Source organism: Arvicola amphibius, chromosome 6 (assembly GCF_903992535.2).
Source record: "Arvicola amphibius chromosome 6, mArvAmp1.2, whole genome shotgun sequence".
Taxonomy (NCBI): Eukaryota; Metazoa; Chordata; class Mammalia; order Rodentia; family Cricetidae; genus Arvicola; species Arvicola amphibius.
The window spans coordinates 99,849,334-99,861,987 of record NC_052052.2 but is presented as its reverse complement, the minus strand read 5'-3'; the positions used below and the strand labels follow the sequence as shown (position 1 = coordinate 99,861,987).

The window sequence follows — 12,654 nt, the reverse complement described above, 5'->3', positions numbered from 1 at the left end:
ACTTGAAGAAATAGTGGACAATTTTAAGAAGTAGCACAAATATTGCTAATATACTTTTTTGCTCTCAATTACTTGTGAATATTTCTAAACTAAAAGTCCTTAGAGCCTGGGAGAAGACTAGGCAAGTAAAAGTATTTGCCATACAAGCCTAACAACCTGGATTTGATTCCCGGAAACCACATTTTTATAAAGGCCAGATATGGTGGTGCGCATCAATGATCAACACATAAACTATTCTTTGACCTCTACACATGCACCATGCATGTGAATGCACACACATACACACAACTAAATAGGTAAATTTTAAAAAAAACCACAAAACAATAAAACTCGTAGAATTAGAACATGATTTCTGAAGGACCCTATTATCTTGGTGGCAGCTATAATCAACTATTACTGAGGGTTAGAGATGTTTCCAAAGCTCTATGACCAACAGTGTTGATTGATTACTGGTTAGTGTGGAGGAAGGCAGGGAAGCTAGCAATGGATGCTTTTACACTTCCAGGCCCAAGGGTTGAGCTAAGTTTACAACAAGCTGCTCAAGGATGGAGTACGTAGTCTATAAACACATGGGACCTCAACTAAAATACCATTTAATTATCTAAAGTTGGGGAACTAAATCCCTAACACTGAATAAGCAGATCACACTTTTATTAATCTTTTTGTGGCTTTCGAAAGATTAGAACCATCTAGTCCCAGTAAAGTGCTTGCCTAGCGTGCACAAAACCATGGATTAAATCCTAGTACTGCAAAAAGAAATGTTCAGTCCCACCTGGAAATAAGTAAAATAAATAACGTATTTCTGAATGCTACGTTAAAGACCAAAACCGCCTAAAATGTGTCTATATGCCAAAGTCACCTAAAAACTCTCTTGGGCCGAGTTATGTAGCTCAGTAGAGAAGGCTTGAACAGCACATACAAGTGGCACAAAAGAAGACAATATTTTCAGCTAGGATGCTTCATAGATGACACAATTATGACTGTCTTCAAGAATCACTGGGAAGACCCAAACTGAGGTAAAAATAGGATGCTTTTGTATAACTGAATAACACTCAAGTTTTCTGGGAGTTCAGTATAAAGCATAGAAACTTTCATGGTTAATAGGAGCAAGTTACATTTCCTAAGCAAATTCTGTGTCTGAATTAGGTACTTTCTCAGCCTCAACTAGTAATCGATTATTTTTTTTTCAACTCCACGTAATCTGAAGCTTGTATGAACGATTGTATAAGGAAAACTCAGAGCTCCACTGAAAAACAGAAGTGTTACCTGTCAAACAACATGGTATGAGCCGATTTGGAGATAGCTGGCAGTAATGGTTATGGTTACTTATATGATAAAGAAGGGAGTTTCTAAGTACTAAGATCATCTAGTGCTATTAAACATAGAAAACACCATATGTTTTAATGCACCCTAGCAAGTGTATCCCTTTTAACACAAAAGCATAGACATGCTGGTTGGTTAATCCTGCTTTTTAATCTACTTCAAATTTCTTTTATTTTTAAGCCCCCTCCCTCCATCTTAATCCTGAACTTCAAATAAACAAGCACATTGAACAGCAGGGAGATACAGGAAGATATATTTCTTAGGTAAGCCTAGCCTTTGGGGAATGCTAGCCACAACGAGTGCCAGGCCAGCTCTATTCTTACAAAGCAGACTCCACATGCCAATCTTGGTTCCATGTCAACTCCTATGATAGGGATAATAGCCCGCCATCCTGTGACTGCTCAGGCAAGTGCATGAGATTATAAATGTTCATTCTCTAGTACAATGCTGGCCTGATAAATGTTAGCACCTAGGTTCAGAAGTCTATGCCTAAGACACAAAAGCAAGAACTGTAAGAAAAATGGTAATGGTAAAAATGAAACAACCATGGTGTATATTCCAGAAGGCTCCCTTATCCTGAGCAGTACAAGTGGCTTGACTGTTAGCAGCTGCACCGTCTATCTTTAATCAGTCGGTACCAGGGTGATTGCTGTTGGCACCTTTCAATTTTCTATTAACTGTACTTATATTTCTTTTGCTCTCTCTTCCCACTTTATCTACCAACTACTATGCTAATCAGTCTATACAGTCAACCTGACACAACCCAGAGTTACCTGGGAAGAAGGAACCTCAACCAAGGAATTGCCCAGATCCTGTTGGCTTGTACCTATAACTGAGGGATTATTCTGATTGATGACTGAGGACCAGCCAACTATAGGCAGTACCATCCCTGGGGAGGTTGGCCTGGTCTGTATAAGAAAGTTAACTGAGCATGAGGCACAGAGTGAGCCAGTAAACAGCATTCCTCTATGAGTCTTGCTTCAACATTCCTGCTTCAAGTTCCTTCCTTAACTTTCCGCAATGATGGGCTGTGACCTGAAGTTTGTGTGAAATAAGCCCTTTCCTTCCAAAGCTGTTTAAATCAGCAACAGAATGAAACTAAACTAGTTTCTCTTCATTCCTCTTTCCTGTAACTGAAATAGAAGAAAGATGCTTAGACTTAGAACATGTTAACGACATCTGCCTGGACCTTGATAACTGTTCTTTTCTGATCTCACGAATATGGTAATAACGGCACAGTAGGAAACCTTGCAGGCCTGGGCCATGGGACTCCTACAGGGGTGTGTGAGAGCAAGCAGCATAAGGAAAGAGGTCTAAGGGAAACCTTTGAAGCCTAAGATGGGACATCACAGGTCTTACTGTTTTTGGTTTTATGGCCTGAGCTAAATGTCAACCTTCCTAAACCTCAATTTTTCATGTGTATGATAGAAATAAGAAGTACTAACTTCTAAAGATGTGAGAATAAATTGATTAATATGTGCAAAAGCATATTATAAACCTAAGCTTACTTGGCAAAAAAGTCAGCACTCTGACAAACATGGCTGCTACAGAAGGAATACTGTTAACTGTTACAACCATGCCAAAGTCTGCTTTTAGAACAAAAGCTTGTTTGTGATTCACCACCAATTTACTAAACTTTGTTGTCTGTGAGATTAATTTTTATTGCAAGAAATATAAAGTCCAAGTTGAATATTTTTACTAGCCAAAATAAACTTGGGATAGATAATACAACTGCTTTTCCTTTGTTCCATTTTAGGTAACCTCCATGTGAGTATTTTCCTTACATATACACTAGACTGCTTTGTGCCTAATACAGAGTCCTAGGAGACTAATGTGGAACAGCATTCCTTCCTGGAGAAAAATTAGGCATGGATGCAGTTTTAATTTCAATTCACATAACAAAACAGCACATCAGAGATCTTATCTGTAGCTGAGAGTGTCTGGACAGTCCACCTTTTAGAGATCATGCCTGGTGTGAACTGTGATTTGCTGCTAACCAATCAACAGTAGTGACTAGACGTCTCTTTTAGGACTTGGCTGCTCAGGGTTCTGGTTTTCTTTTTTTCTTTCTTTGGAATGTTTTTTAAATTGTTTTTATTGCACTATACATTTTTCTCTGCTCCCTTCCCTCTTCTCCCCTCTCCATGGGAGAGGGTTTTGCTTTTCACCTAATTGGCACAACCCCCCTTCTATAAACAGCTCTTACTGGCTTTGAGATAACTAAGTTGCCAGGCTATGGGTTGCCCTGTGGAGAAGACCCTGTGGCAAGGAACTGAGAACAGCCTGTGGCAGCTGACAAGCAGAAACGGCTGAGCCCACCAACCAGAAGGTAAATCAGTCCTTTTAACAGCTCTATGAGCCGAAAAGTGGCTCTTTCCCCAGTCAATGTGTACACAACCCTGGTCTTGGCTGACTGACACCCAGATGGCCAGAAGCAGAAGATTCAGTTAAGTGGTGGCTTGCTCTTTAGAACACATATGAAAACAAATGTGCATGGTGTTTTTGTTTAGACAGGACATGTATTTTTTTAATTAATTATTTATGTGTATGGATGTTTTGCCTGTATGTATATTTGTGCACTATGTGTATATGGCACCTACAGAGGCCAGAAGTTACAGATGGCCACGAGCTACCATGTGGAGGCCAGTGCTCTTAACTGCTGAGACATCTCTCCAATACCAAATCACAGTATTTTTATGTAACCCAGGCTGGACTTCACCTCTTTATTTTCCTGCCTCAGTCTTCTGAGTGCTAGGATTATAGGAATGTGTCACAATGACTGGTTTGAACAAAACTTTTTTTTTTTAAAAAAAAAGAGAGAACAGGGCAGTGGTGGCTTACACCTTTAATCTCAGGAGGCAGAGGCAGGCAAATCTCTGCTGAGTTGTGTTGAGGCTAATAGTCTACAGTGTGAGTTCCAGGACAGCCAGGACTGTTATAGAGAAACCCTATCTCTGAAAAACAAACAAACAAAGCAATACTGTTTGAAGCTGCTTGGTTTGTGACAATCAGCAAAAGATACATAATGTATCACTCAACTATATTTAAATTTTTTATGCTACAACAATTTTTCATATCATGACTCTAGTAGTTTAAAAAGATGAAGGAAGGGGGGCAGCTCAATGGATCAAGTGCTTGCTGAACCTGAGAACTGAAGTTTGGATCCCCAGCACCCATACGGGTTTGCTGGCCCACCTGTAATCTTAGCATTCAGAAAGCAGAGATAGGAACCCCTAGGCTAAGCTTGTTAGCTAGTCTAACCAAATGTGGGTTCAGTGAGAGACCCTACCTACCTCAATAATTAAAATGGGGTGGTAGAGAAAGACATTGATATCATTCCCTGAATTCACATCAATATTTACTCCATGGGCACCCACAGACGTTAGGAGCATGTTCCATACAATATACACCAAACAAAACAAAACAAGGTAGCTTCTAGGACTGGTACCTATGTCTGTAACCCCAGACACCAAAGCAGGTGGATTTTAAGATTTTTGAGGACAGTCTAGGCTATACAGTCACTTCTAAGCCACTTTGAGCTATACGGCAAGACTCTAAAAAGTTTTTTTAAAAAATCAATAAGATAGAAAAAGATAGATGATGGAGGAATGTCTATGTGTTACTTTCATTATTAATAAAGATACTGCCTTGGCCCTTTAAGAGACAGAAAATAAGGTAGGCGGAGTAGACAGAACAGAATTGTGGGAAAGAGAGGGGAGACGCTTCAGGCAGTCGCCATGCTTCTCCTCTCTGAGATGGACGCAGGTTAAGCTCTCTCCTGGTAAGCCACCCCTCGTGGTGCTATATAAATTACTAAATATGGGTTAAAGCAAGATATGAGAATCAATCAATAAGAAGCTACAGATAACGGGCCAGGGGCCAGGCAGTATTTAAAAGAATACAGTTTCCGTGTAATTATTTTGGGTAAAGCTAGCCGGGTGGCGGGACGCAGCCCGCCGCTCCTTCTACAAGTAGATAAATGAACACATTATTTTCACCCCCCCAATCTTCTTTAAGCTTGGATTCTGAGTCCTGTGGGACAAAGTGGAGCATGACGGTGCACTCCTCTGAACCCAGCACTCAGGAGGCAGAGGCACGGAGTCTGAGTTTGAGATCAGCCTGCTCTACAGACCTAGTGCTATACGACAGTCAGGACTACACAGAGAAACCCTGTCTCAAAAACAATCCATCAAACAAAAACATTAACAATTAAAAAAAAAGTCAGGGGTGGCTTGGACTTTTCTCACTCATTAAGTGGCAACACTCAAAAATTATGGCATTCTCCTTTCCCAGCTATAGGCACAGCTTCAGTCTGACATCAAAAGCTTCAATGGTTACAAACTTCTTGCACATGCCTCTTACTTACATCCGGAAGTCGGTAAAGCTTCATCGTTCTCTGTAAGGTCATGTTTCTACTCAAGTGAGAAAATTTCACCTCTACCAGTTTCCTGGGGTTTAGGGATCGGTGCCAATACCTGGAAGACAATGGAGGTTTTACTGTCTTAGCTGTTCTAGAAACATCTATTTAACACTTACATTGTACCAGGTGCACTGATGGCACTGGCCATTTTCTATGCATTAATTTGTTTGAAGATATAAAGAAAAACAAAACCCGAGGCATAAAACTGACTTGCTGCTAGTTATGTTCCTTTGGAGTTTGTGGTCTTTTATATTTTATATTTTGTATTTTATTTAATAAAAGACTGTAAATTTTAAGGAGCCTCATGATTTTATGTGAGGCAAACCAAACAAGAAGTTTAAGATCATGAAAATATTCCTGCAAAATAAACCGTACCTATTAGTAGATACCATCAAAGAAAACTAATTCTGAGGAAATCCTTCAATTTGATTTCAGTTTTGGTATATAATACATTATTTGTACTGAAATATACCTATGATGCCAATTTTTCTGTTTATTTACTAATGTAATAATTTAGTAAGCTATAGTGATTTTACAGTTTTATACTATATTCATTTCAAGTTTCATCCTACTTGAGTCAAGAGAATTTGTGGAGGGAAATTATTTTTTGATGTCTTAAAAGCAGGTTAGACCAGTAACAGTCTGATTGCACTCCCTCTGGAGTAATCTCTGCAAGCCTGGTTAGCCAACAAGAACTCTCAGACTTCTGACTGACGACATGTCACATTCAGCAGTGATGTGAAGCAGCAGAAAGCTGAGTTTAGAAGCTGAAAGGAAACAGTGTGACTCTGGATGGGCATTTCTAGACTGCAACACCACAGGTTTCCCCATGCACAGACATCAGACAGAGCAGACATGGAAACATGAATCCAGCATCATTAATGGGTAAATTTTACATTTAATAACTGATAGGGCTACAAGATATACTGAATACTGGACTCAATGGCTCGAGTTTTGTCTCCACATCATCTACCAACAAACTACTATCCCGAGCAAGCCCAATCCCTGTGGATTAAATCAGAGGGAGCATATAGTTACGACCCATCCCATCTGGCAAAGGGGAAATTTCTGATGTTTGTGTGGTGCTATTACCTGCATGTGGCAACAGGTTTAGGAAGGACCACTCCGGCAGTATAAACAGCCTGGAAGATCCCTTCTAGGTTCACTCTTCTAGTTATCTCTCGAATTAATACTGGAGCTACCCGTTTGGATCTCAGCTTCTTATGGACACAGAGAAAGTTGATCTCTACCATCCTCTTCACGCTGACAAACAGACGGGACAATTAGAGCACACTTTAAAAAGCAGGGCAACATTTTTATAAAGTTCCAAAGAAAAAGACCATGAAAAGCATCCCGAAAAATACTGCATTGTGCAGGCATTTCACAAAATCAGACTAGATACCATTTTCTATACCCACTGTCAAAATGGTCAACTCTAGGTCAGGGAGATCTAGATTACAATGATCAATCAAATTCTAATTGACCTCAATTAGAATTTAAAACTTTGGTCTATTTTTTATAATTTTAGATGTTAGATCAGATAAGTCTCAAGAAGTGTTCCTGTATGTTTTTTTGCTGCAACATATATTAATTATGGCAAACAAATATAACAAAAACCCCAACACAGCAATAACAACTACAACAACAACAACAAAAAAAAAAAAAAACAACTAAATAATATCCCACCCATTCCTAGGATAGCCTAAAGTAGAAATGGCAAGGTATTGTTCAAACATGACAGATTCCCCAAGATCCCTGGAGAAGAGCCTTGATCAGACTAGAGCTGACACTATTCCAGGCTACCATAATCCTCCCAGAGCTTCAAAGCTCAGTTTAGACTTGAGGTATGTGTGTATTTTAAGTGTTCTTGAGAGCACATGCTTTTATCAGTTTAGCTAGGCAGCTCACTATGGTAAACAGACATATTAGCTATTAGAGACCTCTGATTTTCATATCTGCATATCTGACTTAGGGCTGGCAATCCAGAGCAAATGTGTAATACACTTATCCTTTGGACAGAGTTTATAATCTCCTTAAAAACTGCTAATTTTTTCTGAAATACCTGTTGATGGCTTTGTTTACTCTATGAGCATAATATGTACATAAATACAGCTGTGTGCATGTATGAGATTGAGAGGCAGAGAGAGTAAAATAAAAATAGGGAGGGAGCCGGGCAATGGTGGCGCACGCCTTTAATCCCAGCACTCGGGAGGCAGAGGCGGGCGGATTTCTGTGAGTTCGAGACCAGCCTGGTCTACAAGAGCTAGTTCCGGGACACGCTCCAAAGCCACAGAGAAACCCTGTCTCGAAAAACCAAAAAAAAAAAAAAAAAAAATAGGGAGGGAGAGAGGATCAATGGGAAAATAGAGTGAGGTATAGTCAGACAGACGGAGGGATAGAAAGACAGCACTGTTCTCTCACCTCTTGTCCAAGTTTTCCTTTAACTAAAAAAGAAAAACCTAAATAAATCTAACTATAAGACTTTTTAAGTTTATAGTATCAGTGTACAAAGAGCTCCTAAACAGCTCTCCCAAGCAATCTTGCTATCAACAGCCAAGTTTAGTAATCATTGATTTACTTATTTTGGTACCAGAGACCCAAAGCCACACATGCCAGGAAGACACTCTAAAACTGAGCTACATTTCTTGTCCTTTGGTTTTTTTGATTCAGAATTTTACCACACGGCACAAGCCGGCAACACTAAAAGGTAAACATCTACTGTCTTTCTCAATGGCGCTCCACAATTTTATTTATTTTTTTTTTTTGAGGCAGGACTGGCACTATACCTGGAGCTTACAGATTCAAGTAACTTGACCAATCAAGAAGCTCTTGGCACCCTCCATCCCCCTGTCTCTGCTACCCCAATTCCAGGATTACAGGCATGTATCATAGCAGTTGGCTTTTAATATGGGTGGTGGGGATGGGATTCAAGTTCAGGTCCTCATGCTTGCATAACAAGTGCTTTTTACCGAGCTCCATCACCCTGGTTCTGTACTGTGTAACTTTTAAAAGCCTGTTTTAATTACAATTTGGAGAGCACACTCACACACATGCACAGGCTTTAACACGTACCTGTCATAAATTCGGATGTTTGCTGGGATGGCACTTATGAAACCTACTAGCTTTTTATTTGAAGACACTCGGACCCCACAGTGCCATTGCAGAAGCCAGCCTGGGGGACGCAGTGCCCTGAGGTAGAGAAAAGAAACACCAGTCAGGATCCAAGAACAAAGGAACAAAACAAAACCTCCTCAGTCAACAATCAATGGCCCATGACCAGCCAGGCATACCACAAGAGAAACTCGGGCGAATAGTCGAAGCGGAACATATTGTCATCGTCTTCCACGTAATTCTCGTTCAGCAAAGTGTACAACTCCTTTAGCTAAAAGATTAAAAAAAAGTGTACTGTCTAAGGTGCTCAGAGCACCATGTTTGTAAATGTACCTTAGAACAATGACAGTGAATGTAGGTGTTGAATTAAAGTCTTACCACTTCAGCATTACTCAAATCTAAAGTGTCCCACATAAAACCCTGTGGCAAAGAATACGGTTCCTGGCGGATATTGTCCTTGTCTGGTTCAATTGCACCATGAGATGTTATGACTTCATCTGGAAAAAAAAAAAGAAAGGATATCATATTACATAATAGTCTGACAATCCCACAAATAGCATCAGAAGTTAAAGGACACTTTCAGATTATGGACATTTGAGCTCAAAATAATCCAAATAATAGTTAATAGTAAGAGCAGCTATATTAGTGCATGCTTTATTTTATAACAATAGTATTAATATTATTAATCATATGTAGTCATAACTAACACATTAACTGTTGATTCCTTTGGACTGTTATTTCACCAGTTAAAGCAAAAGAGAAACTGAATGTCACATAGTGACATTATAAAATGATTTCTCAGCCTCGGCCCTAGGTTGCACTACACTACAACCACAACCATAAGCGATACAAGCTTGATACAACAGCTTTAGAAATGGTCTCTCTTTATTATTTCATGTCCACAAATTGAGGGTGTGGAGGCCTTTCAGAAGCAAAACCTAACAAATTTCTAAACTGATTACTTCTCCCTACCTGTCTTAGTTAGGGTCCCTACTGCTGTGAAGAAACACCATGACCACATCAACTCTTACAAAGGACATTTAATTGGGGTGGCTTGTTTACAGTTCAGAGGTTCAGTCCATTATCATCATGGTGGAACATGGTGGCACACGGATAGACATGGTGCTGGAGAAGTAGCTGAGAGTCCTACATCTTATAGGCAACAGGATGTGGTCTGAGACACTGGGCAGTGCCTTGAGCACATGAGACCTCAAAGCCCACCTCCACAGTGACATACTTCCTTCAACAAGACCACACCTACTCCAACAAGACCCCACACTTCCTAATAATACCACTCCCTATGAGATTATGGGGGCTAATTACAATTAAGACTACCACACTACCTTTACTGTCTCTACTTCCTGAATGCTAGGATTACAGGCATGTGCCACATCTGGTTGATATGGTGCTGAGAATAAAACCCAAGGCTCTGTAGTAGGCAAGCACTCTAAAAACTGAATTATATCAGCCCAGCCCTTAACTTCTCTTTTCCAATTCTTTCTCTGAATTAAGTGTGTAATTTAGATTAAAATGTAGACACTTCTCTGTGGCTCTAGCCTGCCTGGCATCTCTGCATACCTTCATAGTCCTGTTCCCAGTATTATAGCCTTTGACCATAAGAGTTTGTCTTAGTTCAGGGCATTCCTTTTTGCTGAGGCCTTGTCCTCTGGCCATTAAAATGTTGGTCCCTGGGAATGTCTCAGTTCACAAGTCATTTTCTCACAGTATCTTTCAACAACTAAAGCTTTTTCCTAGTAAAGATATAGAGGCTCTCTGTTCTGCTTGATCACCTTATACAACTCCTTTCTACCTCTGTCCCACTTTCCATGACCATTTCTTGACCTGTGACCCTGGCAATTACTTACTATCTACAGAGTATGGATCCGGTACATCTAGTTATAGAATCCTTCTACAAGAAGTGCACAACTTGCAACAGCTCCTCAGACTTTCTCCTGGGAACCCTTGTGTGGCTCAGTTCCTGGTCACTCCTATACAGTATCCCCATGAAGCCTGTATAACACTTACAAGATGCAGGCACCTTGGAACAGCTGGGTATGTTTAGCCTGGTCTGTGTCACACCCCAGACAGAACTAGAAAGGTGCTTTCTTTTTTTTTTTTTTCTTTTTTTTTCTTTTTTGGTTTTTCGAGACAGGGTTTCCCTCTAGTTTCTAGAGCCTGTCCTGGAATTAGCTCTTGTAGACCAGGCTGGTCTCGAACTCAAGAGATCTGCCTGCCTCTGCCTCCCGAGTGCTGGGATTAAAGGCATGCGCCACCACTGCCTGGCTAGAAAGGCGCTTTCTATGTATTCTGTCAGGGCTCCTTTTTCTGCACCAACATGACTCCCTCAGCAGACATGGTCTCTGACTGAACTGAGGTATAGTAGGAGCTCTAGCATTCTGAAAACCCTGTAAAATTTTAGGACAAGGGCTGGGGGCAGGGAGAGGAAGGAGGATGAGCCTCAGGCAATTCGTCCCAAAAGGAGCCCTGAGATTAGGTAAGCAGTTTAGTGAACCATTCACCACAATCAATAAATCTACATCCTTCAACTAATACTTATTTAATTAGGTGCCATTAAAGACTTTGTAAATTTATTCTAAGGAATATTCCTCCATTACCAGACACATTTCTAGAAGCTGAAAGAAAAAAAGTAAACCCACTCCCATCCTTCCCAGTGCAAGAGATGAGTCCAGGGCCTCACATATCCTAGGCAAGTGCTCTAGCACTGAGGCATACTCCCAACTTTCACTCTTATTCCTTTCTTGCCTACTTAGATTCTGTCCTTCTCTAGCTGTTGGGTGGATATGTGTGGGAAAGGATTGGAAAAACGTATGACTGATACTTCCAATGCTTAGGAAAACATTACTCGAGTTATAACATCAAAATGGATTATCTGTATAACTGGGATGCTTAAGAGTTTTAGGTGGCAAGTGACCCTTTATATGCTGATTGGAACCTAAATAATCAACATGTAAGTAGGCACAATTCTAAGTCAAAGTAGGACATTTATGCTGTCATGTAATTTGAATGCTTTCATATTATTAATAATCTCACCTTTGCAAAATAGGAAAGAAAAAAAGGAGAAACTGAATGGGATAATAGGTAGATCAGTTTGAGCTTACACTAATAATAGTGAGGAACAGCGTGCATACTTGTGAGCTATTATTTATGGACAATTTACATTGGTATAGATTCTTACATATTGACACAAATTCAAATTATATGTTATGTTGAATATGCTCCTGTTTCTGTTTACAATATTTGTACACCTATGCAAAGTTATTTTGTCAGATTGTATGCATGCATGTTTCTACCTCTCTTTAAGAGATTTTGTAGCTGGGCAGTGGTGGCGCATGCCTTTAATCCCAGCACTCGGGAGGCACAGGCAGGTGGATCTCTGTGAGTTTGAGGCCAGCCTGGTCTACAAGAGCTAGTTCCAGGACAGGTTCCAAAGCCACAGAGAAACCCTGTCTTGAAAAAAACCAAAAAAAAGAAAGAAAGAAAGAAAGAAAGAAAGAAAGAAAGAAAGAAAGAAAGAAAGAAAGAAAGAGTGATTTTGTATATTGATACATTTTAGGATATATTTATCATATTGCACTATACATTTCTACCTCTGATGAAGATACTTGTACATTGTTTACATTTTGAAGTCACTGTCCTCATTTGTTGCACAGTGGTTTAAAGACTGTTTAATATTCATAGAAGTCTTAGTATTTAAGCTATATAGGTATTAAGCAGTATAGGTCTATAGTCATCCATATATAGTTAGACTAATCAGGTTCTTTAGATAAATACAGATTGTA

At 39.8% G+C, this 12,654-nt stretch overlaps 1 protein-coding gene across 2 annotated transcripts in view; it reads right to left on the bottom strand.

The window, feature by feature from the left end:
- The window catches only part of Nmt2 (N-myristoyltransferase 2), a 46,466-nt gene that overhangs the window by 7,290 nt on the left and 26,522 nt on the right, over nt 1-12,654 (bottom strand). For both annotated transcript variants that reach the window (XM_038333405.2, XM_038333406.2), the window contains 5 exons: nt 9,233-9,351; nt 9,034-9,125; nt 8,816-8,932; nt 6,836-7,006; nt 5,690-5,798 (listed from right to left, as the gene is read on the bottom strand). In XM_038333405.2, coding sequence (XP_038189333.1) covers nt 5,690-5,798; nt 6,836-7,006; nt 8,816-8,932; nt 9,034-9,125; nt 9,233-9,351 — 608 coding nt within the window. The remainder of the gene's footprint in view (nt 1-5,689; nt 5,799-6,835; nt 7,007-8,815; nt 8,933-9,033; nt 9,126-9,232; nt 9,352-12,654) is intronic.